General features: G+C 39.6%; 2 protein-coding genes across 6 annotated transcripts in view; one reads left to right on the plus strand and one right to left on the minus strand.

The window, feature by feature from the left end:
* On the minus strand, window positions 1–19,769 carry LOC116056707 (kinesin-like protein KIF2A). Of its 3 annotated transcripts, XM_031309011.2 has the most exons (22): window positions 19,525–19,769; window positions 13,570–13,664; window positions 10,526–10,648; window positions 9,559–9,613; window positions 9,173–9,289; window positions 8,805–8,849; window positions 7,368–7,468; window positions 7,102–7,197; window positions 6,955–7,009; window positions 6,678–6,840; window positions 6,411–6,501; window positions 6,199–6,262; window positions 5,961–6,052; window positions 5,725–5,867; window positions 4,862–5,066; window positions 4,638–4,748; window positions 4,476–4,543; window positions 4,047–4,172; window positions 2,560–2,707; window positions 1,746–1,847; window positions 1,022–1,157; window positions 1–910 (listed from the first exon to the last, which is right to left on the minus strand). In XM_031309011.2, exons 1-22 carry the CDS (start codon window positions 19,583–19,585, stop codon window positions 825–827), a joined length of 2,283 nt encoding a protein of 760 aa, XP_031164871.1. In that variant the 5' UTR covers window positions 19,586–19,769; the 3' UTR covers window positions 1–824. The 3 variants fall into 3 exon arrangements, with proteins under 3 accessions (XP_031164871.1, XP_031164872.1, XP_031164873.1); XM_031309012.2 differs by lacking the exon at window positions 8,805–8,849; XM_031309013.2 differs by lacking the exon at window positions 4,047–4,172.
* The window catches only part of unc45b (unc-45 myosin chaperone B), a 14,530-nt gene continuing 6,812 nt past the window's right edge, over window positions 19,198–26,915 (plus strand). The window contains exons 1-4 of one of the 3 annotated variants that reach the window (XM_035993942.1): window positions 19,198–19,336; window positions 26,147–26,308; window positions 26,419–26,455; window positions 26,569–26,744. In XM_035993942.1, the coding sequence (XP_035849835.1) occupies window positions 26,147–26,308; window positions 26,419–26,455; window positions 26,569–26,744 (375 nt within the window). In that variant the 5' untranslated portion in view covers window positions 19,198–19,336. Of the gene's footprint in view, window positions 19,337–25,227; window positions 25,388–25,464; window positions 25,678–26,146; window positions 26,309–26,418; window positions 26,456–26,568; window positions 26,745–26,915 lie in introns of those variants that run through there. The other 2 variants (XM_031309186.2, XM_031309187.2) reach the window with 2 other exon arrangements.

Raw genomic sequence — 26,915 nt, forward strand, 5'->3', positions numbered from 1 at the left:
TTTAAATGAAACACATGAATCTTTATTACTTCATCCAGCATTACATCCGGTGCAAACACTGAGAAACATAACCGTTGGTAGGTCGGTGGTCTTCACTATACATTTATTAATAGCAGTTTTTTCTAGTTTCAGTTTTATAACAAAGTGTTAAACGGGTGGAAAACATGTTTTTTTTTATGTTAAGTATGAGCTTTTAAGTCAGTTGCCACGTAGAACGACATGGCACAAACTGAAGTAAACTACATGTAAAAACCTCTCAGGGACACAAGGAAAATGTGGTTAAAGGCTTCTTCCATTCTGGTAAAAGCTCTGAGAAGGAAGAAAGAGAAGAGACCACTTGTAATGAGATAACTTTACAATGTCAACGGAGGACCTAGAAGCATGAAAACTGAGGACAGTGGCGTACATAAGCTTTCACAGAGTGCACATGCAGACATGTCAGCCAGAAATCAAATACTGGTTTTGTGTAGTAAACCTTAAAATCATACTCAATGAAGATCTCTTCTGAAACCAGGTCAAAGTATTCAGTTTAAAGAAAGTACAAACAAGTATAAAAGAAAATAATTTAATGAGAACAGAGAGGGCAGACTAAACATTCTTCACAAAGGAAATAAAACTATTTTCCTTCCTACGTTTTCTAATGAGACCATAGTGGGGAACAGCCAGTTTTGTAAGGAGAGGGATCATAACAAATGCACCTTGAGCCTGTTGGTACATCAGACAGTCCTTTTATTCGTATGTTCACAGCTGCTAGAGACAGCCCGAGTAGTGCCGAACATCTAGTGGTTATGCTTCTGTATGTGCCACTTAAATCTCTTCAGCCTCTAAAGAGCACGTGGCCTCTTGGGATTGATCTGCTTACTGGCTTGCTCCTCCTCCTGGAGTGTAGAGCGGAATGACTTCACTTTATCTGAGAGGAAAAGACATGATCGTAAAAAAAAAAATAAAAAAAAAAAGTGGTTAGTGTTTGCTGGAGCAGGATGTATTGTCATCGACGGGCAAACGCGTGTTTCAGTCATACCTCGGAGCTCGGTGAGGATATCTATCTTCTGGTCGAGGATCTGCTCCAGTTGAGTGGCGTACGACTCCACGTCATAATCCACCTCCTCTGTCATCTCCAGCAGCACCTTCTCATCTTCCAGCCACCGGATTGACTCCTGCTCACAGAGGACACATACAAGTGCATATTCAGTCTATGACAGGCAGAGATGAAATCGTCCCAGAAGCACAGAAGAATGTCCTCTTAGTTATTACAGCCTTCACACAGATGTTACCAATGCATTTGTTAGAAGTGTTACAATTTCTAGGGAAGAACATGGAAAACTGCTTCTGTTTAAAGCCAGGGTTGGTAATGTTGACAAGCTAGCTAAGATATGAAAGTAGCATCTCCAGGGGGCAAGGAGGCATTTCATTGGTTCTTCCCAAGCGGACCATGAGGCAGTGATTGGTTGGCGTTTTTACAAGATTACAGCAGCTACAGATGACGGATGTAAAAAAACATTTCAAACAATATATAAAAAAGTGTATATTGGAAAAAGTTACCAACCCTGTCTTTAATATTTACACTGTTTAGACATGTCAAAGTGGGAATCTAGCATTGTATTTGCAGACCTTCATGAATGTGTACAGACATTACAAACGTCCTTAAAAGCAGATGACACATCGGTCTTTGTCTATGTGGACATAAGGAAGTGAGCGAGAGTAATTCAACGGTTGTGTTGTCATGTCTTCTTCAGTGTTCTGACCTGAAAAACAGCTCGGTGGTCCTCCAGGACCTGCTCCTCCATCTCCACTAACTGAGACACTGCCTCGTGGAAGGTAAAGAGCTGGGGAGACACTTCCTCCTCCTGGGAAACATATTTACAGGGTCAACAAGGGACACAGGTGTAACATGGCTTCAGCAGGTACTGCTAGAATCCCAGTGGACATTACCGTTCATTTATAAATAATGTTGATTCTTTAAAAGGCTCAAAACATTCTCTTTCGACTTTCTCGCAAGCAACAAGGTCTATATATATCTCAACTATTAGGCTCCTCAACTAGGGCTGCACAATTAATTGCAATTTCATCGAAATCGCAATATGGACTAGTGCAATATCCAAATCACAGAGAGGTGCAATATTTGTTAAAGGCAAAATATGTGTCAAACGATTCTGAATGAAGTATTGTGGTCTATCCTACAGACTAAAGAAAATATCCCTGTTTGGTACAGATCCTCGCAAAAATCACACTCTAATCACTTTATTTTTTTTAAATATTATTTTTGGGTGAAAATGACTGATACAAAAATGATCATTCCCTCCATTACCGTGAATCATATCGCAATCGCCATATCAGTCAACATAATCACAATTAGATATTTTCTATCTTTTCTTTCTATTCTAATTCTAATATTTTTTGGTGACAGGTACTTGATTATTTGGATGAGCCAAAATCACAAGTATGATTATTTATTTTAAACAGTTTCTTAATTTTCTACAAAATTAATTACATCACAAGCTGCTGTATATTGATATTGTGATATGATGTTCCATATACTGTGAGACCTTGTGTACTTACATTCTGCTCACAGAGCAATTTGAGATCGTCTCTCTGCGGCGAAATACTCAGCCAGTCCTCGTCCAAAAGATCCAGCTGGTCGACAGCATGGATGGTGGGTCGAACCCCCTCCATTACTTGGTTGGTGTCCACTGTCAGCTCCTTCACCCTGCAGAGAGAAGACATTGAGCCGGTTGGGACCGTTTTCTTCACAACGCAGACCCACTCTAACATGGCTGCTGTTTGATTTGGGGTGTGACGTTAACTGTGTGGGGGTCAAAGGCGTTCACAAACAGCACGGGATGGTAGCATCATGACAGCGGTGACATCATGCATGGGGAAAGATGACTGTGTTGGCTCTAATGGCTTTAAAGGTCCCATGACATGGTGCTCTTTGGATGCTTTTATATAGACCTTGGTGGTCCCCTAATACTGTATGTGAAGTCTCTTTTATATAGACCTTAGTGGTCCCCTAATACTGTATCTGAAGTCTCTTTCCCGAAATTCAACCTTGGTGCAGAATTACAGCCACTAGAGCCAGTCCCACAATGAGCTTAGTATGTGCCATTTATGTGTCTGTAGCTATTGAGGAGGAGAGAGGGGGGCAAGGTGGAGAGTGGGGGTGTGGCCTTGACCAACTGCAACTTTGCTCGTTTGAAAGCCATGATGTCTCTCTCTCATGGGTGAGCCAAATTCTCTGGGCGGGCAAAGCAGAGAAAGGGGAGGTAATCTTGCTCCTTATGAGCTCATAAGGAGATAGGCAGGATACCCAGGGCTCGGTTTACACCTATCACCATTTCTAGCCACTGGGGGACCATAGGCAGGCTGGGGGAACTCATATTAATGTTAAAAAACCTCATAAAGTGAAATTTTCATGCCATGGGACCTTTAATGAAACCTCACGGAGCTGATGAGGTATTACCGCCCTGTTCCCAGCCTGCAGGTACAGCGCTAATTCATTTGGACTATGTAAGAGGGATTACCTGCTGAGTTTCTTCAAACAAAAGCTGATCCTGGGTGCTTTTACTGAACAGCTTTGTGAACGCTTCAGTGTCACTATTGGCGCAAAACAGCAGCTGACACCTCATTAAGTCAAGTTTTAAACCACCATGTATTCATTGTGACTAATCACACCCAGCTTTCACCGGTTGGTGGTGTCACACAGAACAAATAGAAGACACACCCACGTGGGCAGACAGATTATAGTACAGTATTGTTCTTCAGGAGTCGGTGAAAAGAAAAAAAAAAGGTTGTGTCCACAGCTTAGCCAAAGATAAAAAGTTGAAGCAGGGGGAGGAGGATGAAAAGTGTCCCGTCATGCAGATGGAAAATAGATTTCACTAGCTTTCCACGGTGAACAGCTGATGAAATGAATGAAAGACACCAAGATGACATCATGGTTGTTTATCGTAATAAATACCTGGAGGGAGCACATGCATCGTGGTTGGTCTGTGTGTGTGTGTGTGTGTGCGTGCGTGTGTAGTTCTGTGCTTTGAGGAGTGCTTGACCTGCTGGGAGAGGTATCAGCAAAGTCATCGTACTCAAAGGTATTGGTGGGCGAGTGCTCAGAGCGACTCCCCTGACCGCCCTGAGAGAAGGGGATGTCTGACGGACTAATCCCGAACTCCTTCACTCTACACAGCGATGCCAGCCACACCATGGCACAGAGGAGCAGAGGGCGGGAGAGAAATGGGGAAACAAAGCAGGAAAAAAGAGGAGAGAGAGCGGATACCAGAGAGTCAGACAGAACTACTGAGAGTAGGCAGAGACATGTACAATAACAACATTGATACAGCTAATTTCAATCCATACAAAAGATACTGGGGATTAAAGAGGAATTAAAGGAGCTATGATTTCATAACATTCCATAATTTCTGTTGGTTCCTGTGGCAATAACACACTGTCCAAATCACTGTCGTAGGTTAACATATTCCCACCTGTTGGCGTAGCGTAGTGTGTTGAGGGTATTCTCGCAGGATGTCATGCCAGGAGAGATTGTTGCAATCTGTGCAGAGAAAGAGAAGATAATTGAAAGTAATATAATCTGGAAGAGAAAGGAAGACATGGACATAGGATATTAATAAAGGCAACAAACTGACCATGCATGTGCGCGAATTTTCCCCGATGAACGAGTCCCTCAGGACCTGGGTGAGCTTACTGGCTCTGAATGGGGTGTGAGGCTTGTTACGGCCAAGAGCCCTGATACACTCCTGAAACAAGAAAAGCAGAGACACATTGTATGCTAAATCCAAAATATCTCATTGGAATCACTGTGTATGTTGCTGCTAAAGTAGCCAGAAATGCTTGGCAGCTGCCCACAAACCTTCAGGGCCAGCAGGCTTTTGTTGATCTCAGCTCCCTCCAGACGAGTTTGGCGGTCAGCACTCGATGTATCAGCCCCCCTCTCATTACCTGCGAGGTCGATGAGGGAGAACTTTCCGTGCATCTTCCCCTTCCTCCGAAGAATGATCTGGAAAACGGCGTGGCTGCGAGAGGAGTGTGCGTTGGCGGATGTCTGCCCTGATGTTCTGGGAGTGAGAGGAAGGAGCAAAAGGCGAAGAGAGCAAGAAAAGAACAAACGCAGGAGAGGGAAGAGGCAAAAAAAAAAATGTGCACGACTTTCTGTTATTTGCCATGAACATGGTGTACAAAAATATGTTATTCTATTACAAGACATTTGCACGACTCATTTCATGCTGAACAAAAATAAGTGTAATGCTGTGATCATAATAACATGTAATGAACAAACAAGAATTCTAAGTAGGGCTGGGCAATATATCAATATTATATCGATATCGATATATGAGGCTAGATATTGTCTTAAATTTTGGATATCGTAATATCCTGATATGATACGAGTGTTGTCTTTTCCTGGTTTTAAAGGCTGCATTACAGTAAAGTGATGTAATTTTCTGAACACACCAGACTGTTCTAGCTGTTCTATTATTTGCCTTTACCCACATAGTTATTATATCAACATAATTGATGATTATTTATCAAAAATCTCATTGTGTGCATATTTTGTGAAAGCACCAATTGTCAACCCTACAATATTGTCAAAATATCGATATGGAGGTATTTGGTCAAAAATATGGGGATATTTGATTTTCTCCATATCGCCCAGCTCTAATTCTAAGTCTTGCACCACTAACAACAGCTAGATGGACAACGTTTCTGTTGTTATACCTGCAGCTGTTGCCCACTTCTATGAGTTTCAAGACCTCCTCTGTGCATTTGACGTCCTTCTCCTGAAGCCCCACAACCTGCACCTGCTGTTTCCCATCCTCCAGCACCCTCAGCTTGGCTTTACGATTCAGCAGGTCGAACACCTAACAATACAAACACACAGTCAGCATTACTTCACGTCTTATTTTTTTAGGGGGTGGAAGCAAAAACCAAACAAATGACAACATATCACTCGCCTTTCCGCTGTAGATTTCAAAGAAGGTTGCGTACACTTGTAGATCTAACTTCTTGTAGTTGGGTTTCTTCAACATGAGAAATACATCCCGAGCTGCGTGGAAAGAGACGAGAGATCTAAAAATTGCACCAGACCAAGCCAAGCCCTTTATAATTTAATAACCAAACACATTTTATTTGAACGCCTTTACTCACTAGAACACAACACACTAGCACAAAAAAAACAACTCATTGACTTACCAGCTAATGCATAAATTCCTTTAGAGCAGTCTTGGTTCTTCCCCGAAAAATCTCCACCCATAGTCTAAAATACAGAACACACAATATAAGTATTTTTAAATTGCATACAAGTGAATTAAAATAGAGCAAAACTCTCAATAGGAAACATTAGGTTTGATCCCTAGTAAGTGATGTGGTTTTGGCTTTTTAAGGAGTCATTGAGCGTGACTCACGTGCGTTTTCCCACTGCCTGTCTGCCCGTAGGCAAAGCAGGTGGCCATGCCCCTCTCAAAAATGGTCTCCACTAGAGGTCTGGCAGTGAACCTGCAGGTTGAGACAGAACACACATTTATTCAATACTCCATCTGCAAAAGCAAGATGTAACATCTAACAATTATGGACACCAACAAAAAAACACGTTAATTCAAATCTGTAAAACAACGCATTCTCCTCATCATACGGACTACATTAACTAACGTATAACAACTGTTGTTACAGACCTGTAAACCATCTCATTGGTGGTGCTGTCATCAAAGGCGTAGTCAAAGCGGAAGGTCTGGTTCTCCAGGTAGCGGGTCAGGTCCACTTTTTGTTTAGGTTCATGAACCATCACTACGTCTTTACTGGGGATGGTGATCACATCCAAATCCTTCATGGACAACTCTGGAACCCAGCAGAGGCACGACTCTCAATCGCAATAATACTTTGGAGGAAAACGTTTTAAAAAAAGATAACACAATGACTGGTCACAATGTTGTTACCAACGGAAGACCTTACCTTTCTTGTTGAGTGGACGTTTCCTCACACAAACGCATATTCTGTGCTCTTCAATCTGGACAGCGCAACAAAGACAATTTCATTATATTCTTCCGTTAGGGTCAACACCGAACAATCAGGAGAGAAGGAGAAGCTACATCCACTCACCAGATCTGCGGTGGTCAGGGGCCGGTAGTCTAGACTGGCTCGGAAATCTCGGATCATATACATGATCTCATAGTTAGGGATGGTGGTATCCACCTCCTGAAGGAGTAACAAAGTGACAGAGTGAGGTGTCAGCTAATTCACCAATAGGTAGATCATTGTAATATATTTTAATCTACCATCTCAATGTCAAGAGCGTAAGTGGGTATGAAGATTGAATATAATATTCTGTTTATTAAGAAGGATAAAGGCGAATGAAATTGATGTACCTGAGCTCTCTTCTCCCTGAGCTCCTGTTGCTGAAGCCGGCGCCTCTCTCTCTTCTCCTGCAGTTTCTCCACCTCCTTCACGCAGTTTGACTTCCTCCGCGCTGCCATAAAGACAAGGGAAACAGTCACTCTACTGCCGTTCACAGGATATGCCAACAGCCTCTCTTTGTAAAATGGTCTCTTGCTCTCTTATTCTCCCTCCAAACGGTTTCTTCTACTTCCTCAGTCTTTTCCCTTGGCTTGACCAGTATCTTTCTCCCAGCGAGTCTTTCCTTTCTCATGGTAGTCCTTCAAACAGAAGGGAGACTTTGGGCTATTTTTAACAAAGCAGAACAGGGATAGTGCTCAAGCACAAAGGATGCAGTGGCTGGCGCAAACTGCCTCCAGTGTAACACTAGCTTCTTTCTCTACATAAATAAAAGGCCTATACAGTATGTTCAAAATCTTCTCTCCTCGCGTATACGTTCTATCTGCATCCTAAAACACAACTGGACTGAGGGACTGCTACAATAAATCATTCACATTGTGCAATATGTACCCTGTATTACTCCAATTACTTGAAATTAGAGGTGGAAATTATTTAAATCTACCAGTAATCAAAGAGAAGCTGATTCCAAATCTCCCAGCACAGCACACCCACAGATTAGTGGTGTTTCAGGTCAATCACAAACTATTAGTAACCATAATAAGAGAACACAAGTTAGCAAACATGTGAGTAAAAAGCCCCTTCTGATTGCTTGCAGAGTTCATAAAAAACAGTGTTATCTGATTAGCTCTGGCTCGCTGCTACAGCCCCAGCTTCCCACTGTAAAGCCTGGCCGCAGCTCTGTAATACACTCCTGGCCTCCCGTTGGCTCCAGTCCCTGACAACCCAGACTATCAGAGCAGAGGGATTAATAATCTACCCTAATCTGGGAGGAGAAGATGAGCTGGGTCAGCAGCTGGACAAGGCAGTATAAGAGGGATGCAGCACCATCACTACTTGAGGGTTGCTCTGTCTCACAGGTGTTGGGAGAGCTAAGCCTTTCCCTCTTTCTCCCCTTATTTCATCAAATGACAGTGAGCGATTGGATGGAATGGGAGATAAAGAAAGGTTATTGTTGTCGTCTGAGCTTTGAGAAGTAACGCACAGTGCCACAGGCTTTTCCACACGTGTACTTGTGTGTGACTCAGCAAAAATCAGACAGGGAAAAGACAGAGTGCAGTCAGCCAGCAGCACAAACATTTTTTCCCCGTCTAATACCCAGAAAGCCTGTCTGCTGGATGGATTGTGTTTGTGCTACTTTCCCACCACACCACAGCTCGGAATAGTATCTGGCAGACATTTTGGGTGTACAATTTTCTCTTAAGACTAGAGGACTCTCAGTTTCTATTGGGAACGCTATTAGAATCACCATAAGGCATTGAGGGCAGGGGAAGCATGCAGGTGATACATACAAAGCTGTCCAAACTCCTTTCTGGATAGCAGGTGATGTGAGGATTCTGTGATAAACATGCGGTCAACAAAAACATGACACATTAATAGTTTTATAGATGGCCTAAACCAATTAATCAAAAATACTGTAAATGTTAAAAAGCGATGGAATTGTTCACAATTCATTTGATAAAATTTTTATCATCAATATCTTTTTTTTTTTTTTTTTTTTTTTTATAAAGAAGATCATATCTGGATTTGGATTTCAACCCCCTTATGAGTTTGTTAACTTTAGGCCAAATGTTTACAACTAGTTCGCTGAAAACATTATTTTCTGGAGAATCACAGCTTAGGTTAATCATAAAACAAATGAGTGTTTTGATCATGTTACCATTCTGCAGTTGTTGTTGCTGCTGAGCGTGAGTGAGCTGTGTAGGCTGCAGAGATGGGGGTGGGGGTGCAGGCTCTGGTTGTTGAGGCTGTGGTTGTCTGGCCCGGGTCGGAATCCCTGAAAACACAAAACCACAAAAGATTAATAATGATTAAAAAAAAATAGAATTAATTCAATTTCTATGGTCTGGAGCCTTGTAGTTGATACATGAGCTTCAAGTTTTCAGAATTATGCGCATAGTTCCATTTTTTGTGTGTATACAATGGAGAAAAAACTGTAATACAGCATTTTTTTCCGGGACATGTCACGCCAGACAACCGGTTGTCAACGGTCACTGGTGTGACCAGTGTAATTTAACTATTCCCAGAGAAGTGCATGAAACAAACCTCTATTATCCCTGGACGGAGCGTCATTCTTAGTAGGTGCTATCGTCCGACGGTTCTGCAAGAAAAAAACAAAAGCTACAGTAAAATATTCTAGCTAAGAGGATTAGGGTTTAGTGAATCCTAATTTCACTTCTACATAATTCATAGCTGTTCTGGACCTGAAAAAGGAAACGCATACTTTTTTTTCATTTAGTTTTCAGCCCCTTTTGCCCTGCCTCTGCAATGTAGTAGAGATACAGAAATAGACAAAGCCTGAGATTCAGATTAGTAACGAGTACTGAGGCCTCCTTTATCAACACTGTTTGTGATGACGCTGCTAATGCATGCATCTTAAAGTATATTTAAAAAAGGAATTAGAGTAGACCTTGTCCAAATCACAAAAGGCTAAAACTCCCTGTATATTTTTTGTTAGGATGATTATTGTACAGGTTATGGATCTACTTTATCACATAATCTACTTTACAGGTTATGGAGCTACACAACCAAAAAGTACTTCAATTATAAAATGGTTACAGGCCAAAAGTACAGTATCCTATTAGAGTAGTTATTTATGTTCGAGCAACATCATCTTATTTTACATTGCCTCACAGTTTTTCACTTTAAATGTGTTATATGTTGAAAACTAAAATCAAATTGTATTGTATAGCAGGTTAAATCCCCAGTGCAATGTTTACCAAATTAATCCCAGTGTTAACGTGACAACATGGTGCAGTGACAGTCCTAATCTACTGTGCAACACACACAGTGTACTTAACAGGACCAATTAGTTGGTTACCTCGAAGGATCCAGGTTCTATATTAAGGTCCAGTAAACTGCTGCCACATAACTACCTGAGCCAGTCTGAGCACTTTAGATGCACTGTCCCTCACATGGAGGAGGGAATGAAAAAAGAAAGAAAGTTGCGTTTTCTTTTAAACAATCTAAACTATATTACACCGATTTGTTACTACAACTTGTGTGTACTCACCTTTGCAATTTTATTGACCTTCACGCATGTCGGTGTAGGTGGGGGTGGAGTCTCTGGACTAGGGGCAATTTCCTCATCTGGAGCCACATCTGGGTTAAGTGCAAATATACTCTCCAAGTCAATCTGTCCGAGAGGGGTATTAATGCCAACAGATTACATAAATGCCAATTAACCGATGTTTGGCATAAGACAGTGTAACACTCTATTCATGTTTTCACTACATGTTCACATACATTCAATATAAAAATCCTCTGAATCAATCCTAGAAAAGCCTGTACTTAATTTGTACTTAAAGCTATAGTGAGTAGTTTCTGTCGTCCCCATGAGGAATTCTAAGTAATGACAACAACACTGTCGGCGCGTCACACATGATACAAGCCTTCCGTGATCGCGCACGCGCCCCCCACCCCCCTCCTCCACACAGTTGCTAGTAGCCAAAGACGACACGGAGGATTAAAAAAACATGATGGACTCTTCAGAAGAGGTAATTATCTTCACCCGAGCTTCTGCGCGGGAAAGTCACAGGACGCCACAATCTTCTGAACATAGCCATACTGAGAAATACAGAGAGAGTTGTGTGGAGCTGATAGTCTTAATTAGCTTTGTAGCAACTCATTTGGCAATGGCTTGAATGTAACGGACGTTCAATAATATCAAAAAGTTACGCACTAAAGCTTTAAGTTAGACAAATTGTAGAGCTTTGTTTTCACTTTGCTGACATGTCAAAAACAACTGAATTACATTCACCATTCAATGCTGTAAAACATGAAAAAAAGAGTTTAAAACTGTTTTATGAGCACTGCAAGTCATTTCTACAACACAGTACAGCTCAGCTTTTAATTTGTAGTAATTTTGTAATTTGTTTAATAGTCTCCCTGTAAGCAAACAAGCAGAGAGACAGGCTGTAGCAGAGGTTTGGGCTTCACATCAGTCAGACTTGTATCACAATCTAATGACTTTAATGTTGACTTGATAAAATAAAATAAAATAAAATAAAATAGACTTGCATCTTGACTTTGACTTCAACACCAATGACTTGAGACTTCACTTGGACTTTGACTTGAATGACCTGATATCCCCCATAGCCCAGAGATAAAAACAATTATGCTTCTATTAGTAGCTCGTGAGCGTTTATTAGTGAGCAACAAACAACTGATGCAGTGTAATTTGCCATACTTCTATGGGCTCAAGACCAGATCTAAAGCAGTCATTCTCAACGACCACCAATAAGCTTACTTTTTAACAAGTACTAAATTAATTAACATATTTTTTTAACCTACTATATCACTTTTTAAAAACATACATACAGGTCCTTATTGGCTTGCTTTTCAACTATGAATTTATTTACCATTGTAGTACATTGTAAGTGACAAAAATACAAGCTGATGAAAGCTGCTGTCTGAATGAGGAAACTATGAACTTTTACCAGCCACTACGTAGGTTAAGTCTGTGGTACCAAATAGTCACAATCACAGTGTGATAATGTGATTTTTTCATTCAAGATTTGGTAGCCTAAATGTTGTAATCAGCAATATTATTGTTCGACGTTCAGTTAACCAGAGAAACAGAAGGAGAAAGTGAAAAAGAGAGAAGGGAAAATACAGATAGAGAGCTTCAGATGATGGAAGATAATGATTTACTAGATATCAATTCACTGTCCAAATGAAATGTTAATACCATACCACTTTACAGCATCTCACTACACCAGGGCAATATATTAGTGGGTCTATCTATAGCAAATATATGAAATAAACACAACATACAGTGAGGATTCATTGCTGAGAAGTGGGATATACTGTTAGGTATACACTGTGTGGGCCATATGACAGAGTTACAGACTGTTAGTTCACGCACATCAGCTGATCGGCCGATACGAACCGGTATCTGGTTGTATTATCCCAGATACGACTACATCGATACACAGAACCCTCGATCGATCTAACTGGACCAAGCTTCGGCTGATGGCCTGGTTCCAATGTTACGAATTGGTTGACTGAAGCTTGCTGTCAACTCAACAAGGCTGCTGCGGTGTTTTGCAAAGCCGTTGAAAGAGACGGGTGTGTGTTTATGTGCGAGGGAGACAAAAGCCTTGCCATTTTTGTGATGAAGGACATGGTCATTCATGTTCGGGGGGGCAGGGATCAGTCAATCAGCGCCATAGTTTAGGTTTGTAGAAAATACCTGTGCCGACTGCTAGGTTTCGTTTTTGGAGTGAGAGGAATACATTGTGGATATTGTGACTTGTACTAGCTGCTGTCTGGGAGTCATCCATCCACGTGTGCTTTCATAAAACATGCGAGTGGACTGGTATAAATACATACAGATATTTATTTTGGTGTGTTAAGTTTATATAATATGTTCTAATGCTATATGATCTGTTCAGTAACATTAGCATAAAAGTCTGCTAGCCGCATGCTAACGCTCACAACAGTATTATTGTGTTCACGTGTACTCATGTAATACTGTTAATTATTATTGGAGTGCTCACAATGGTTGTGTAACGTGGACCTGTGTGTTTGAGTTACTGTCTCTAAGATTACAGCAGCAAGAAGGCTGCTTTATTTAGTATGAAGCTAATGTGGATGTTTTTTTGGTTTTAAGTGGCTAGCTAATTAGGTTGAAGTTATACTATTAGCGTGTCCTAGCTTTGCTATTCCCTGGTCCCTTTTACGAAATATATATTTATTTGAAGGCAGGCAATGCTTCTTTTTCAGAATTGGCTTATTTTAATTTATAATGCAAAATGAATGTATTCACATTGAAAGAATATTAACTGTATCTTTCAGAGTGAATCGTCCCAAATCGTTTTAACCTTGAATCGAATCGCTCTGAATCGTCCCATATTAAAATGCATCGACCCTGAACCGTATCATAGCCCATGTATCTAAATACGTATCGGATTGTTTTATAAAAGGAGAGACACACACCTCTACCGGTTGTGTAATCATCACAGCTCCTGAATGCCTTTGCATGCATTATTTATTGCTGTTGAAAAAAAAAAAAGCACATGGTGGTGCTTTGAGTGGTAATAAATGGTCATTTACCTCTTTCCCTTTTGTGTCTCCGTTTTCTATCCACTCCACTGTGACACTCTCGTTGTCCTCATTCAGTGAGGTCACCATTGCCTGGTGTATACGCCCTGTGAAAGTATCATAGACAAGAGAAACACAAACATCAGACAGGCATACTAACACCTAAAAGAGAAGGCAGTGTACAAAAAACTAGGGCCCAAATTATTTTAGGGCCCTTGCAAGTTTGGTAGCAACAACGGTGGCAATATTTCAATTTAAGTGGAGCAATAATGCATGTGCTACTCACCACCTCATGTTTTAGTAATGACACACACACACACACACACAAAATTGATTTCACCAATACCTTGTGCATTAGCAAGGTAATGTATTTAGTAGGGTAATTACAAAAGGTCTAATTACCACCTGCACACCTGATCAGATCTGTACCTAGTAATAGGCCTGTTAAATTAGAACTTTATATATGAAGTAAGGTTGGAAAAACCTGAAAAGGGTTGTACGTTTTTAAGAATGTTTTCTCAGGACACGCTGATTGCCTGTGTACTGCAGTGTCACTGACTGCAAATAGGGCTGGGTGGCTGCTGGGGATTCAATATTATTGTTTAGCATCTTTTAGCTTGCGCAATGATACATATTTATATTATCATTCTATCGCTAAATAAATGAATCTGTGTGCAAGTTGTAATTAAAAAAATAGGAAATTGAGATGTGAACTTGTTTTACATGTATGAAGAATTTGGTGACATGTAATGCAAATAGTGGATCACAGGCTGTTGCTTTGTCAGTTTAATATACTGTATCTATCTATCAGTATCTAAACCTGGCCCTAAACTTCACACAAAATTATGAAAACAGCTTGTTACACAGCAGTGTTTAATGTTTGGCATTAGGCAGAGGCTACTCTTAGTAAGATCTGACTATGAGTTTTGATAATGACCCTTTGGAGAGAATCGCTGATAATAGAGACAAGCACAGCTGCTGCAGTGAGCCTGTATGCTTCTCTCCGCCTTTCTGTCTGCAGCGTAATAATACCAGCCGTAAAGAGCCTGCTCAGCCCTCCCATCTTTGTCTATGTGGACTGTATGCTGTAAATTCCCTGTATGATCCAGGGAAACACCATGTTCCCCTATCCATTATTCAGGAGTCACACAGGGAGCTAGCGAGCAAAGATGCTTTTAGTGTTCCCGACTGCTGAACATTTCACTGAGTTACCTTACAATGGTTTTATTTGGCAAAATGTAAAAAAAAGCAAATATATTGTCATAAAACAGGGAGAGTTGTGGGGGAAAAAAATGTTTGTACTCTAAAGATCAGGAAACTCTGGCTTAAGAGGGTGGACATATCCCATATACTGTATTAATAAAATAATACATTCACTATACTTAGTAAATGAACTGCAGTTTTGACATGCATACATTTAATCTGTTAACATTGATTGACGATGACTAGACAATAATGCTATGATACATTCTGTAGTATAAAAGACTACATTTTACCCAACACACCACACACTTCAAGTGACATGATCTAACTTAACATTGCTACACAATCATTTTGAATACATAAACCAATGAAAAATGAATGAACAATAGGGACGTCAACCTTACAACCCAGCCTCATCCTCCATCAGAAACGGCTGTAGTAGTCCCTATAAATCTCTACATTACTAGTTGAGTTAGCGCAAATATTTAGGTACTATGTCAAGGCCACGTACAAGTAAGCCACAATATTACAATATATGAATGACAAAAGCTCATTAGGACAGCATAACGAGAGCTAAATGACAACATTCTTCTTCTCTAAAACACTGTGGAGCTACCGTTTCCTTTCAAGCATATCTACTTGAACAGGCATGACTTAATTTAAAAGCTACAAAAGGAAAGTTCAGTTCACATCAACAACACTATTCACAACAAACTCCAAACAGATGGGTGACATGTTAAAAGGTGTTGGGCCACCACTAGTCTCGCATTGCCAGACCCTCCTCCACAGCGCCGTGGAGGAGGGTCTGGCTAGTCCACACAGCATTCCGGGACAGGAGGAAAAATGTGTTCTGGTTTATTGGCATTTCTTTACACCAATCTCAATTGTCTTGGGCGGCGGTAGCCGGAAGAGCGTTGAGACACGCCATTGCTGCAAGTGACTGCAGCACTGCTTCCAAATGTTTCCGAAAAATGCCGGAGTAGAATGGACGTGAGGCATAAATGTAGCAAAATATATTTATTTTTAAACAAAAACGTAGTAGTGTGGATCTAGCCTTGGAAACAGCTGACCCCGTTTTGGTTTGAAAACCCCGGTGTTGTGTAGAAGTCTGGAAGGACAGAAACAGAGACATTTGGAAACAATGACGCAGAGTAACGTTAGATAGTTTGCTTCCTGTTTACACCACCATGCACATGCCCAGGGTCATGGGATATGCATTGTCAGATGTTTTAAAATAGGCGGAGATTAGTTCTGCTACGACGCTAAAAAGGCTTGTTTGGACAGAGATCATTTTTGTTTCAAAACGTTTGAAAATGAAAACGTAGTGTGGATGTAGCCTCAGAGAATTTACAGTGACAACAAAGGGTCAGGCAAAGCCCTCCAAATTACTGCTACTTCCTTTGGCTAAAGTCAGTAGTTAAATTTGAGACCACAGCCTTCCTATTGGTTCATACTTCATACGACTCGATTCAACAACATGCTGCGTAACTAACTGCAGAGCAACACCTTCCTCCAAACCACTTGTGTGGAAAAATCTTGTTATGTAACATCCAGTAAGTCTTAGTTAATCATAGAGCTCCAACTAGTGAATATTTTCATTATCGATTAATTCTGCTGATTATTTTCTAGATTACACGTAAGGTTTATAAAATGCCAGAAAATGAAAAATGTCCATCCCAGCCTTGAAGTCCAAGGTGATGTCTTTATCCCAAAAATATTCAGTTTAATTATATAAAACAGAAAAAAGCCGGACATGATCCGTTTCTTCCTAACTCCGCTGACTTAGAAAAGATGTTTATTGTATCAACCAGCTCGCAGTGACATCCGTACAGCACTTTGTCTCTTTTGTTTACATAATACAGTATGTATCTTGATATGATGACCCCAATAACATGGAGAGGGTAATGCCAGCACAGGTTAACAGATGTAATGAACAGAATACGTGGACTGGGGTTGAAAACATGACAATGAAAAGGCATTCAAGCAAGGGTGCTGCTTGAAGAAATCATATACAGTTATCAATTTTGCAGACTACAATCTGCATGGAGGCCACAGTAACACCATACACAACAATGGGAATGGAGGGGGCCCTTCTAACGTGTTGCAGCCAGAGGTTGAAAGACTTAGGGAAACAAAACCTAGCTCTACACCATCACCATTACATATTGCCTTCTCTGCACATCCAGAGAAGGCAGGGTGTCATAATGTGACAGGGATGAAACTGAAGATTATTTTTATTATTGATTAAATTATCAAAATTTATTTTACTTGTCATTCACTTGATCAAATATATTAAATGAGAGCTACCTAAGTCCAAACTCCATTGAAAAAAATATTGCTTTATAGCCTATAGTTAATATAGAGACTTACTTTAAAAAAAGAACATATTTTTGTAATTGATAACGGACTTAAATGTTTATTAATGATCACATTTGATTACACCAGGTGACTGGTGATTTAATAACTTATTGTTTCAGCATGAGTAAAAAAGCCTTCAGAAAAGGTTCAAGGCCACGTCATCTGTCTGATCCTGTCTGATCCAGACACACTGTTGTGTAGCTGTACACGCTGACTTTGCTGATGAAAGGAACATTTAATTTCTCTCCAGAAATCAGAAGTGTACCGGCCTGCCTACCTCTTGCTCACATACACACATTTTCTGTAACTGAATGCCCTGTTCACTGTGTCCCACTTTTATACTAAACTTGGCTGAATGGATAGACTGACACCTACTAGTAGCTAAAGGGGCTTAGAGGGGGTGTTTCAAGCACTGCTAAGCCCAAGGAACAAACAGCCTTAAATGCATCAGTTTCACTACAAAACCAAAGGCACTCATTATAAAACGGTGTCAACATGTCACAGACTGAGAACAATTATGCAGCTCTTAATTACTAAGCTGGTAGGTGACATATGTCTCTTTACTCTACTTTTAAAGATATTACTATGTCTCACACAAAAATGAATGCCCAATAACAGATAATCTATGTCCAACAGTAAACATGGGATCTAGTATTGAATTAAAAAGGCATACAAAGTAACTTAATTGTATCTACTGAATAAATAGCACAAAATAATTCTCTATGAGATCTTGCTCTCATCAGGGCTGACTGTCAAAAGAAAAAAACGCAGGGGGAGCAAAACACACTCCTGGCAGAATCTAGGGAGCTGGCTGCAACAGATGGGGTGGTGGCCTGAATATGGCTTGAATCTGAACCAGCCACACCACCAACCCCCCAGAGAGAGGGCAATCCCTGCCCTGGATGCAACACCAACCAGCAGGGACATGGATGAACAGAACCGAACTCTTACTAGGCCCTGCTGAGCGTTTCTTTCACATCTGAGTACTGAGGACAGAAAAGCCTCAGGGATGATTGAGTTAAGAATACATCATCATTAACAACAGCAACCAATAAAACAATTACAATAAACACACCCTTGCCACTAGATTTTAATGTTTTTTTTTTTTATAATGATTTGTTCAAAAGAGTATTTGTTGTTGGGTTCATTGCAAAACTGGGTGTAGCCTAATCCTGGAATGACAGAAACTTTTCAGTCATCGTTTGCTGCCTGGCCCTGAAGCAATGTTCTACAGCTACACAAGGCAGGCAGAATACAGCTGATATTCACATAGAGAAGAGTCATACAACAAGCTGCTTCTCCCTGTCTACTCCTATGTTAACACTTGAAAAAAGCTGAAGTTAAAGTGATTGTATTGAAATCCCAGCTTCGCTGAGGAAGTAAGCACGCAGTACAGTATACAGCTGTCATAGGCATTTCATACACTACTGTTTGTTTGACTTCATTCTACGTTATCTTGGCATAACTTACATTATTAAAACTAAAATCCCTTGCTATAAGAGGTGTTCCAAGAAAGTTTCTAAAACCACAATTATCTCCATAACCAATGTAGTAACTAAGATACGTTGGATACGTCTGTCTATTGTGTTATTGGTGTATATAGGCTATTTAGTCTTTTATTTTTGTATTATTTTCCATGTAATTTCTGTATTAAATAAATTGCCTGGTTTTATTTGCCCAAGTCCTGAAATGTTTTAATTATGGGTCAACAATGTAGCTAAAGCACTTCGTAACGTTGTTCTGAAAAATGCTTAAATAAAAGTTTATTTGTATTATACATAACGTTAGCATTTCAAATGTGTGATTTAGTTTAGTATGCTCAGTAATGACAAACGTTTAATAACCTGAATAAATTATCTACATTGGGCATAAACTACAGGCAAAATGGAAAACTACTTGTCAACTAAATGGATGGTTGTTAGTTTTCACTACAGCTTAACTGCTGTAGCTAATAAAGCCGGTTGTTTGCGATATTAGCTAGCTAGCTAGTGTTAGCCGTTTAGCTAATCATAAGCTAATGTTGCTCTATCGCAAAACTAACGTTAGCTTGGTTAGCAAGATATAATAAATAATTTAGGTAGCTAGCTAGCTATACAGTGGCACTAACGTTGGTGTTTTAGCTTCGTTCATTTCCAATTGAACGCATTTGATATTATCTAACGATATGAAATAACCGCTAAAGACAAATCTCTCTTGAATTGCAGAGAAGCTAACAAAGGTAAGAGCTCATTCAAAGGCTTTGGCCATGTTGAAGCACTCCGCCCTGACAGCACTGCTTATATTAATGTTTTCGTGTAGCTAACGTGAACGTTACGTTCTCTAGCCAACAGCACCGCAGCAACAAAGATCCCCTAACAACTTGTACAGTGCGACCGACGGGGAAAGAATGGACAGGGCGAAACTTACCATCACTGCGCTTTATCTCCACATAAGTACCAACGACAATCTTCCCAAAACACGACGCCATTCTACATTACTTAAACAATTAACAGAAACAGGACTAAAGACTTATTATGAGCCGGGTATATGCAGCTTCTTGTGTTTGGCAGTCTTTAGTCGGGTTAGGAAGATGCAGGCAACAGAACGAGCTAGCATTACGTAGCAACCAAGAATAGCAAAGTATTTCCTGCCCTGTATTTTTCAAAATAAAATCAGAATGAGATTTATTGCATGGAATTCGCCTTGGTGTGTTTGGTGCATACAATACAAATGTGAAAAATGAATAAACAATAAACATTAGAGCACAATACTGATACATGTAAGAACATGAATATAGAATAGGAATATTACAATAAAAACGTGCAAGATACTATGACTATTATGTACAATGTAACTGTTTTTAAGGCTGTGCAGCCTGCATATATATATTAGTCCAGGATGTGTGTTAATGTAACGTGTAGTGACTGTCGGTGGGGTCTTTTTTTACAGACTTTATTAACACAGTATTTTTACAATACAAAAAAAACCCAACGGTACAGGGAGTATTTTATCCAATGTGCACATAAAAATACAGCTTTCAGTTCATAAAAATAACCAACTTAAATCATGTGGCAATGTTGTCTATAGTGACATATCTAGATGAGAAGTCTAAAGTTTTTTTGTTTTTAACTGGCCTACTTTACATACAGAGTCAAAGAATGTCTGAAGTTAACCTTAAAACAAGTTTTTGCTGGGAAGAAACTGAAGAAATCTGGCCTTGTGAATATGATAGTTGCCCAAAAGACACAATAATTTTATCACGCCATCAACTTCCTTGTTATTTGACTCTACCTTCAAAAATAAGACCATACATTCTGTTATAGGGACCAAGACCTTATGAGTCTCCCAAATTAATAAAGAATATGCGTCCAAAAGTTACATGAATGAGTACAAGCATAAAATAAATGAGACAAGGACTCAATCTCCTCTTTACAGAAGGAACATACAGGGGAAACATCGGATCTAAATTTATGAATAAATTCATTGCATGGATAATAACTGTGTAAAATTTTAATATAAGTTTCTTTAACCTTATTGGGGACAAAAAATCTATTGAATTTAGTCCAAATATTCCTGCTAATGTCAGGAAACATTACTTTCCAGTGACAAAAGGAAATGGGACCCTGACTTTGAATAGAAGTAATAACACTTCTGATATAAGCATTGTTACAAGAACATTCCTCAAGAACCTTTCCACCCAGCCACAATCTAGGAATCATCCCTACGAAAGGTTCATATGAAAATGACGCTTTAATAAGAATCAGCAAATGAGTGGATATACTTTTAAGAACTCTGGAATGTTGAGTTCAAGAAATGTCCAATCCTCTGTGATGGATAAACTCTTCATAGGTAGCTAGGTCCCCCCTCTCATTTAGAAGTTCAGAAATGAACACAATACCTTGGTCATACCAGTCCTTAAGAAATAGGGTCTTATTTCTATGTACACACGTGTGTGGAGAGAAGTTGTGCTTGAAAGCAATCTTCCATGTCTCAAGGGCTTGTTTATGGAAGTTGGTAAGTTTGACTGGTAGTTGACCTGGGAGAAAATTACAGGAAAGCAAAAACCTTAATTCACCACACTTGTCAAACACCAAGTTGGGAATAATAAACCAAGGTGAATAATTCTGAACTAAAATGTTTTAGCCAATAAATAATAATAAATTCTATTTATGGCTTAACAAAACCAAAACATTAAGGCCTCCTTCTGAATAATATCTAATAAGTGTTTTCCTCTTTATATAATCTGTCTTATTTTTCCTAATTAATTTTAATAAGAGTGAGTCAATAGCTGCACACATTTTCTGGTCAACATATAAAGCTAAAGCTGGAAACACCAATCTGGATAAGCCTTCCACCTTAGAAAGTAAAACACGCCCCAAAACAGTAAGGTCTCTTTGCAACCAACAGTTAAAAATGGTTTTAGTTTTTCCAACTTTAGGTAAAAAATGTTGAGAGATCCTTTCATCTGTAGATTTACTTATAGTGATTCCCAAATATTTTTATAATTTAATAACTTTTTTAAAAGTCCTATGACATACTGCTTTTTGGATGCTATATAGGCCTTAGTGGTCCCCTAATACTGTATCTGAAGTCTCTTTCCCGAAGAATTACAGCCACTAGAGCCAGTCCCACAATGAGCTTTCCTTAAGGCCCGGACACACAGAGCCGATAATCGGCTGTTGGACAGTCTGGCGAGGTCAGTGACTCAAGTCTGTCAATCAAAAACAAAAAGGGTAAAATAGGGCACCCTTGTCTAGTCCCACGCTTGACTTTAAAACGAGAAGAAGTGCCATGTGCTAAGGATATGCAACTATTGATGTTAGTATAGACTGTACTTATGATATTCCTGAAGTTTTCTTCAAACCCCAAATATTATAAAGCCTCCAAAATAAAAAGAGTGTTCAACATAGGGCTGGACGATTAATAGAAAATGTATTGACATTGAAATTCTGAAGCTGTTATCACCGTATTTTTCCCATGACGATAATTTCGAAAGCTTATTTCTGTTGATAGGGCTACTTTAGCCCCTTTGGCAGGACAGCATTTTAGGGGTCCTCACGGCGTTGTGCTTTTTTCAGAGGGACGTCGTTGTCAGCATCCAGTTTGTTTTTTGGCATAGTCATACTCGTTTCAGATTTCCCACTGCCCCATCCATTTTCTCCTCAGTAGTCGACATGTCGGCAGAGTGAGGTATTTCCCCAAGTTAAGGCGCCAAGCTAACAAGCAGACAGCAGTAGTAGCTAATTTTAAGCTAACCGTCACTTCACAGCATAATCTAGCTCGCTGTTGTCGACGATGAAAGTTCAGAAAACCCCCACAGAAAAGTCAAAAATGGGTCACAAACGTTTCAAAAAGTTTCACAAACAAACCTCATAACATTCTTCTTAATGGTAGAAAACTATTTACATGTCTCTTGGCCTTGGGCAAACAAATTCAAGTCCTGAGCAGAGAAAAATTTGCCAGAGCACCAAAAAGACGTCTTACAGTGGCACCATCTTGGCCCCTAATCTAGACACACATGTCTATCATCACAGGTCCATAGACACACTTCACACGTCTATAGACACACGTCTATAAAACATAAAAGCTTATGTGGAAACACATATAGCTCAGCAATGAAGCCACCCACATCTTACATTATAAACAGTAGAGAGAAGAGGGTCTGATATTATCTAAATAATGGTCAAGCTCATTTTGAAATGCAGCAAAGGAAGTTTTAGAGTTTCGAAACCTGCATTTATGAATATGGAATTTGACAAGAAGAAAAATAAGATTTATAATAAAATAATGATTAACCTCCTCCTTTCTGAAATCATAAAACACAAGCAGATTTTTATAGGTGAAGGAGAAATAAACAATGATATGTTCTTGAATGAAACAAAGGACATCAGACGAAAACTTCACAGTATGAGCACAATTCCAAAATAGATGCAGAGCAGTTTCAGACATGTTAGAGCAAAAGGAGCAATCAGTATCAATGTCATTTTAAGCCTCTTAGTAAGATATACTTTAGCAAGATACAATCTATGAATCAATTTGTAGGAAATTTCTCTCACTTTGTTAGTTAAGAGATTTAAGTTGATAGTTTGTTTTTTCGTTTGAACCACAAAACAAACAAACGGAAATAGCATTTCTTTTTCTTTCGATTTTGTGTGTGTGTGTGTGTGTGTGTGTGTGTGTGTGTGTGTGTGTGTGTGTGTGTGTGTGTGTGTGTGTGTGTGTGTGTGTGTGAAACCAGACATCAACTGACTCTGGCAAGGAGCAATTTTCTGACACAGTGGGTAAATCAGAGGCTATCTGAGAACCAGTGGGCAAAGTAACTTTCAACACTTTTTAACTTTCAATTTTTGCCCAGTTTGGAATGACTATGCATTGATATCCCTGTCACTGCAAACTGTTCTGTTGACCTAGAGAGGTCCAGTTTGTTTCCCCTGCCGGGGAAGAGTTTCACCGGGAGGGTGTAATGCAGACTCATAAGAAATATAATAGGCAGTGACCTCTCTGGAAAACAGATGGACCACATGTGATTTTTCAGGCCTACCAGTACATAAAGTATGTAAAGCCAGAAAGCACAACAGTTATCATATAAAATGAACAGGACATGGGCACCTGGTTAGCTCACCTGGTAGAGCAGGCGCCCATATGAAGAGGTTTACTCCTTGACGCAGCAGCCGTGGGTTAGATTCCGGTCTGCGGCCCTTTGCTGCATGTCATTCCCCCTCTCTCTCCCCTTTCAAGTCCAAGCTGTCCTATACAAATAAAGGCCTAAAATGCAAAAAAAAGATGTTTTAAAAAAGAAACAACTAACAGGACACTTTCTTAATCCACTTTTAACCTTAACATTGGTTGATCATAATTTATATGGCATACATTTGATTTTATCTTATGGACAGTCAGGGGTTTGGAAATATTCTCCAATGGACTGCAACCTGAACTGTCCCGTGAATGTACACCTCACATACAAAACTATGTTAGGGCTTAAAGCTAACATATATAATATGTTAAATGTTTAAACAGTATATGAAATAAAGTTGGGTACAGACATGTTAGACAAATACCAAACATTGTATGATTTTCATACATTTTATTTAGGCCATTATGGAGGCAAGTCTTTATACCTATGTACATTTCCAGTGACACTTAGTTACTGTCTTGGAACACAGTAACTGCTTTGTTCTTCAAAGTGGCATTTTTTACAGGAAATAACAACTCTAAATAAAATATGTCCTCAGCCAACCAAGTTTTTTTTTACTTATACTTGTTTCAATCAATCAAAACATAACAAGAGAGATGGCAGCATTTAGCCATCAGAGTAGCCAGTACAACAAAGAAGGTGGTTGAGCTTTCAAAATCAAAAAAGACACAGCATATTTTCGTCTCCTCATGTGGTTTGATGAGTATCACAACGATTCATGAGATCAAAGAATGGTTCATGAATTCTGAATGAAATATTCTAATCTCTTCTTTTTTCTTATGTGGCCTATGTATTATTTATGTCTGCATGCCTATTCTTATTCAAAATCACTGTGGGTCTGCAACCTGTACCTGAATCTGCATGCACTGAGCAGTTCACCAGTTCACTACAATAATAACACACACCCAACAACGTGACTTCCAGACACTAATTTAATGTATTTTATGAGTCTTGATATAATGCATTCTCTTACCCCTTACCCTTACGCCAACCATCACAACAAAATGTCTAAGCCCATGTCACAGGGCTCAAGATCTTTCTAGAAGCTACTAGGTCCCCCTGTAGTCATGCAGCTGTCAGTCAACCCCCCCACCCCACCCACCCACTGTCTCTATACACACACCTCTTTTAAACCCCCCTCCCGCCACTTTTGCGTCAGGCATTTGCTGGTGACTTCTCAGCTGTCTGTGCCCTAAATAGACCTTATCAGGAGCAGACCATCTTTTAGGGGGTCACTCTCACAGACTTCATTGAATGGAAAATAAATTGTATTCCTAAAGCCTTGGATAATTCAAAGACACTGGATTTATATCTGTTGCAACACAAGTAATCATGGTCTTTACAATATATATATATAATAATGACCTTTGGTACAAAGTTGTTCTTTGGAATTTTTATTGTGCTTGTAGTTAACCCCTATGTGTGATGGATGGTCCACCTTGGTTCTGTCCCACCTCACTGAGATCCACTGTAAATATAAATGAGGTGTTGTTGGGGGAGGTACCATAAGACAGAAAAACTTTGAAACAAAAACATTAGGGACTAGAGATCCAGACCGTCTATGCCAAGCAAGAGACACAACACACAATCGTAAAGGTACTGTACAACTTCAACAGAGATCTACGGGGTTTTTTTTTCTTCATCTGAGTGACATTCAGGTATGCAGTGGGTACTTAGGATAAGTAGGGGGATAGACTGTGCCTAGATGATAGGAGATGGTGTCTGTCAATTGGGAACGTGGCATTTGTTGCAAGGCTCCAACTGGGGTACGAGGCCATGCCCAAATAAGGCCTGAGGGGAGGCCATTTAAAGTTAGAGATAACATGTGCATGGCCATTTGCTACGAGAGACCCAGGTCAGCAGGACACTGATTATTACCAACAAGGGTAAGAATAAAAACATTTCTAATGCAGTAGTTTTACATAATATTATGCTCCCAGATTGCTACTCTCCAGGATGAATGTAAAATAAGGGTTTGTACATACACATACACGCCATACATAGAGGTTTTGAACTGATTCTTTACTTCTCTTCTAATGCTTTTTACCTTTGAAATGACAAGAAGTGTAAAACTGTTCTGCAAATTGGTTTTTAACTGTTAGCTTATTTAAAATATATGTACAGAATGTGTTTGCATCCAGAATTTCTGTGATTGAAATGTGTGGTTTGGGTATGAAGCTGTGGTGGCTTTGTTACAGTTAAAATACTGCATTTACTTTTGATTGACTGATGACACTGAAATTGTCGTGATGAAACATAAGTGTTGACCTTCAGGTTGGATTATACATTTGAAAAAAAAAAAGTAATGTGATCTGTAGATTTTATGTCATAACTGATAATCCCTATTTCTACCAGATGGGAGACCCGATCCAGTTAAAAGATGAGGGAAACAAACACTTCCAGGCAGGAGAAACAGACAAGGCTATTGAGTGCTACACTAAAGCCATAAAGGCGTGCAAGGACAAAAACGTGCTTGCTGTCATTTACAGGAACAGATCTGCATGCTACCTAAAACAGGTAAGCAGTTTGGTAAAGCAGCACAAAACAAACATATACCAAATAGATTATATTTGCAATTTCTTTGGCACATTTAGACTTTTATTTAGATGTTTCTGGTTTTCTTACAGGAAAGCTATGCCAATGCAGCATCTGATGCATCTAAAGGTAGAGTAATACATACAGAATCAAACCAAATAATAGCAGCAATGACACCAAAATCAGATAAACTTAAACCAAAGGCCACAAGCTCATTATAACGCTTTCTTCCTCTCTTATAGCAATTGATGTTGATGCAGCAGATATTAAAGCCTTGTACCGGCGTTGCCAAGCTCTGGAGAAACTAGGAAAACTGGACATGGCCTTCAAAGATGTGCAGAGATGTGCCACCATCGAACCAAAGAATAAGACCTTCCTGGAGACTCTCCGCAGGCTAGGAGCAGACATCCAGGCCAAGGTCAGCATTAAAAAGAACAATACACTCACACACATAAGTTCATATGAAATACTACACACTTACTTTGCGTAAATGCATTCAGCAACACTAAATCAGCACTGCTATATGCATTCAACAAGGATCGTATCGCTGAAAAACCAGATTAGTTGAGATTTTTTTTGGTTGTGGCAT

The sequence above is a fragment of the Sander lucioperca genome, chromosome 2 (assembly GCF_008315115.2).
Source record: "Sander lucioperca isolate FBNREF2018 chromosome 2, SLUC_FBN_1.2, whole genome shotgun sequence".
NCBI classification, from domain to species: Eukaryota; Metazoa; Chordata; class Actinopteri; order Perciformes; family Percidae; genus Sander; species Sander lucioperca.

Coding starts and splice junctions, on each gene's coding strand:
- LOC116056707 (XM_031309011.2), bottom strand. CDS start 19,585: ATGGCGTCGTGTTTTGGGAAGATTGTCGTTGGTACTTATGTGGAGATA. Junction 7,010..7,101: donor CCCTGACCACCGCAGATCTG/GTGAGTGGATGT, acceptor TGCGCTGTCCAG/ATTGAAGAGCACAGAATATG. Junction 5,067..5,724: donor GAAGTGGGCAACAGCTGCAG/GTATAACAACAG, acceptor TCTCACTCCCAG/AACATCAGGGCAGACATCCG.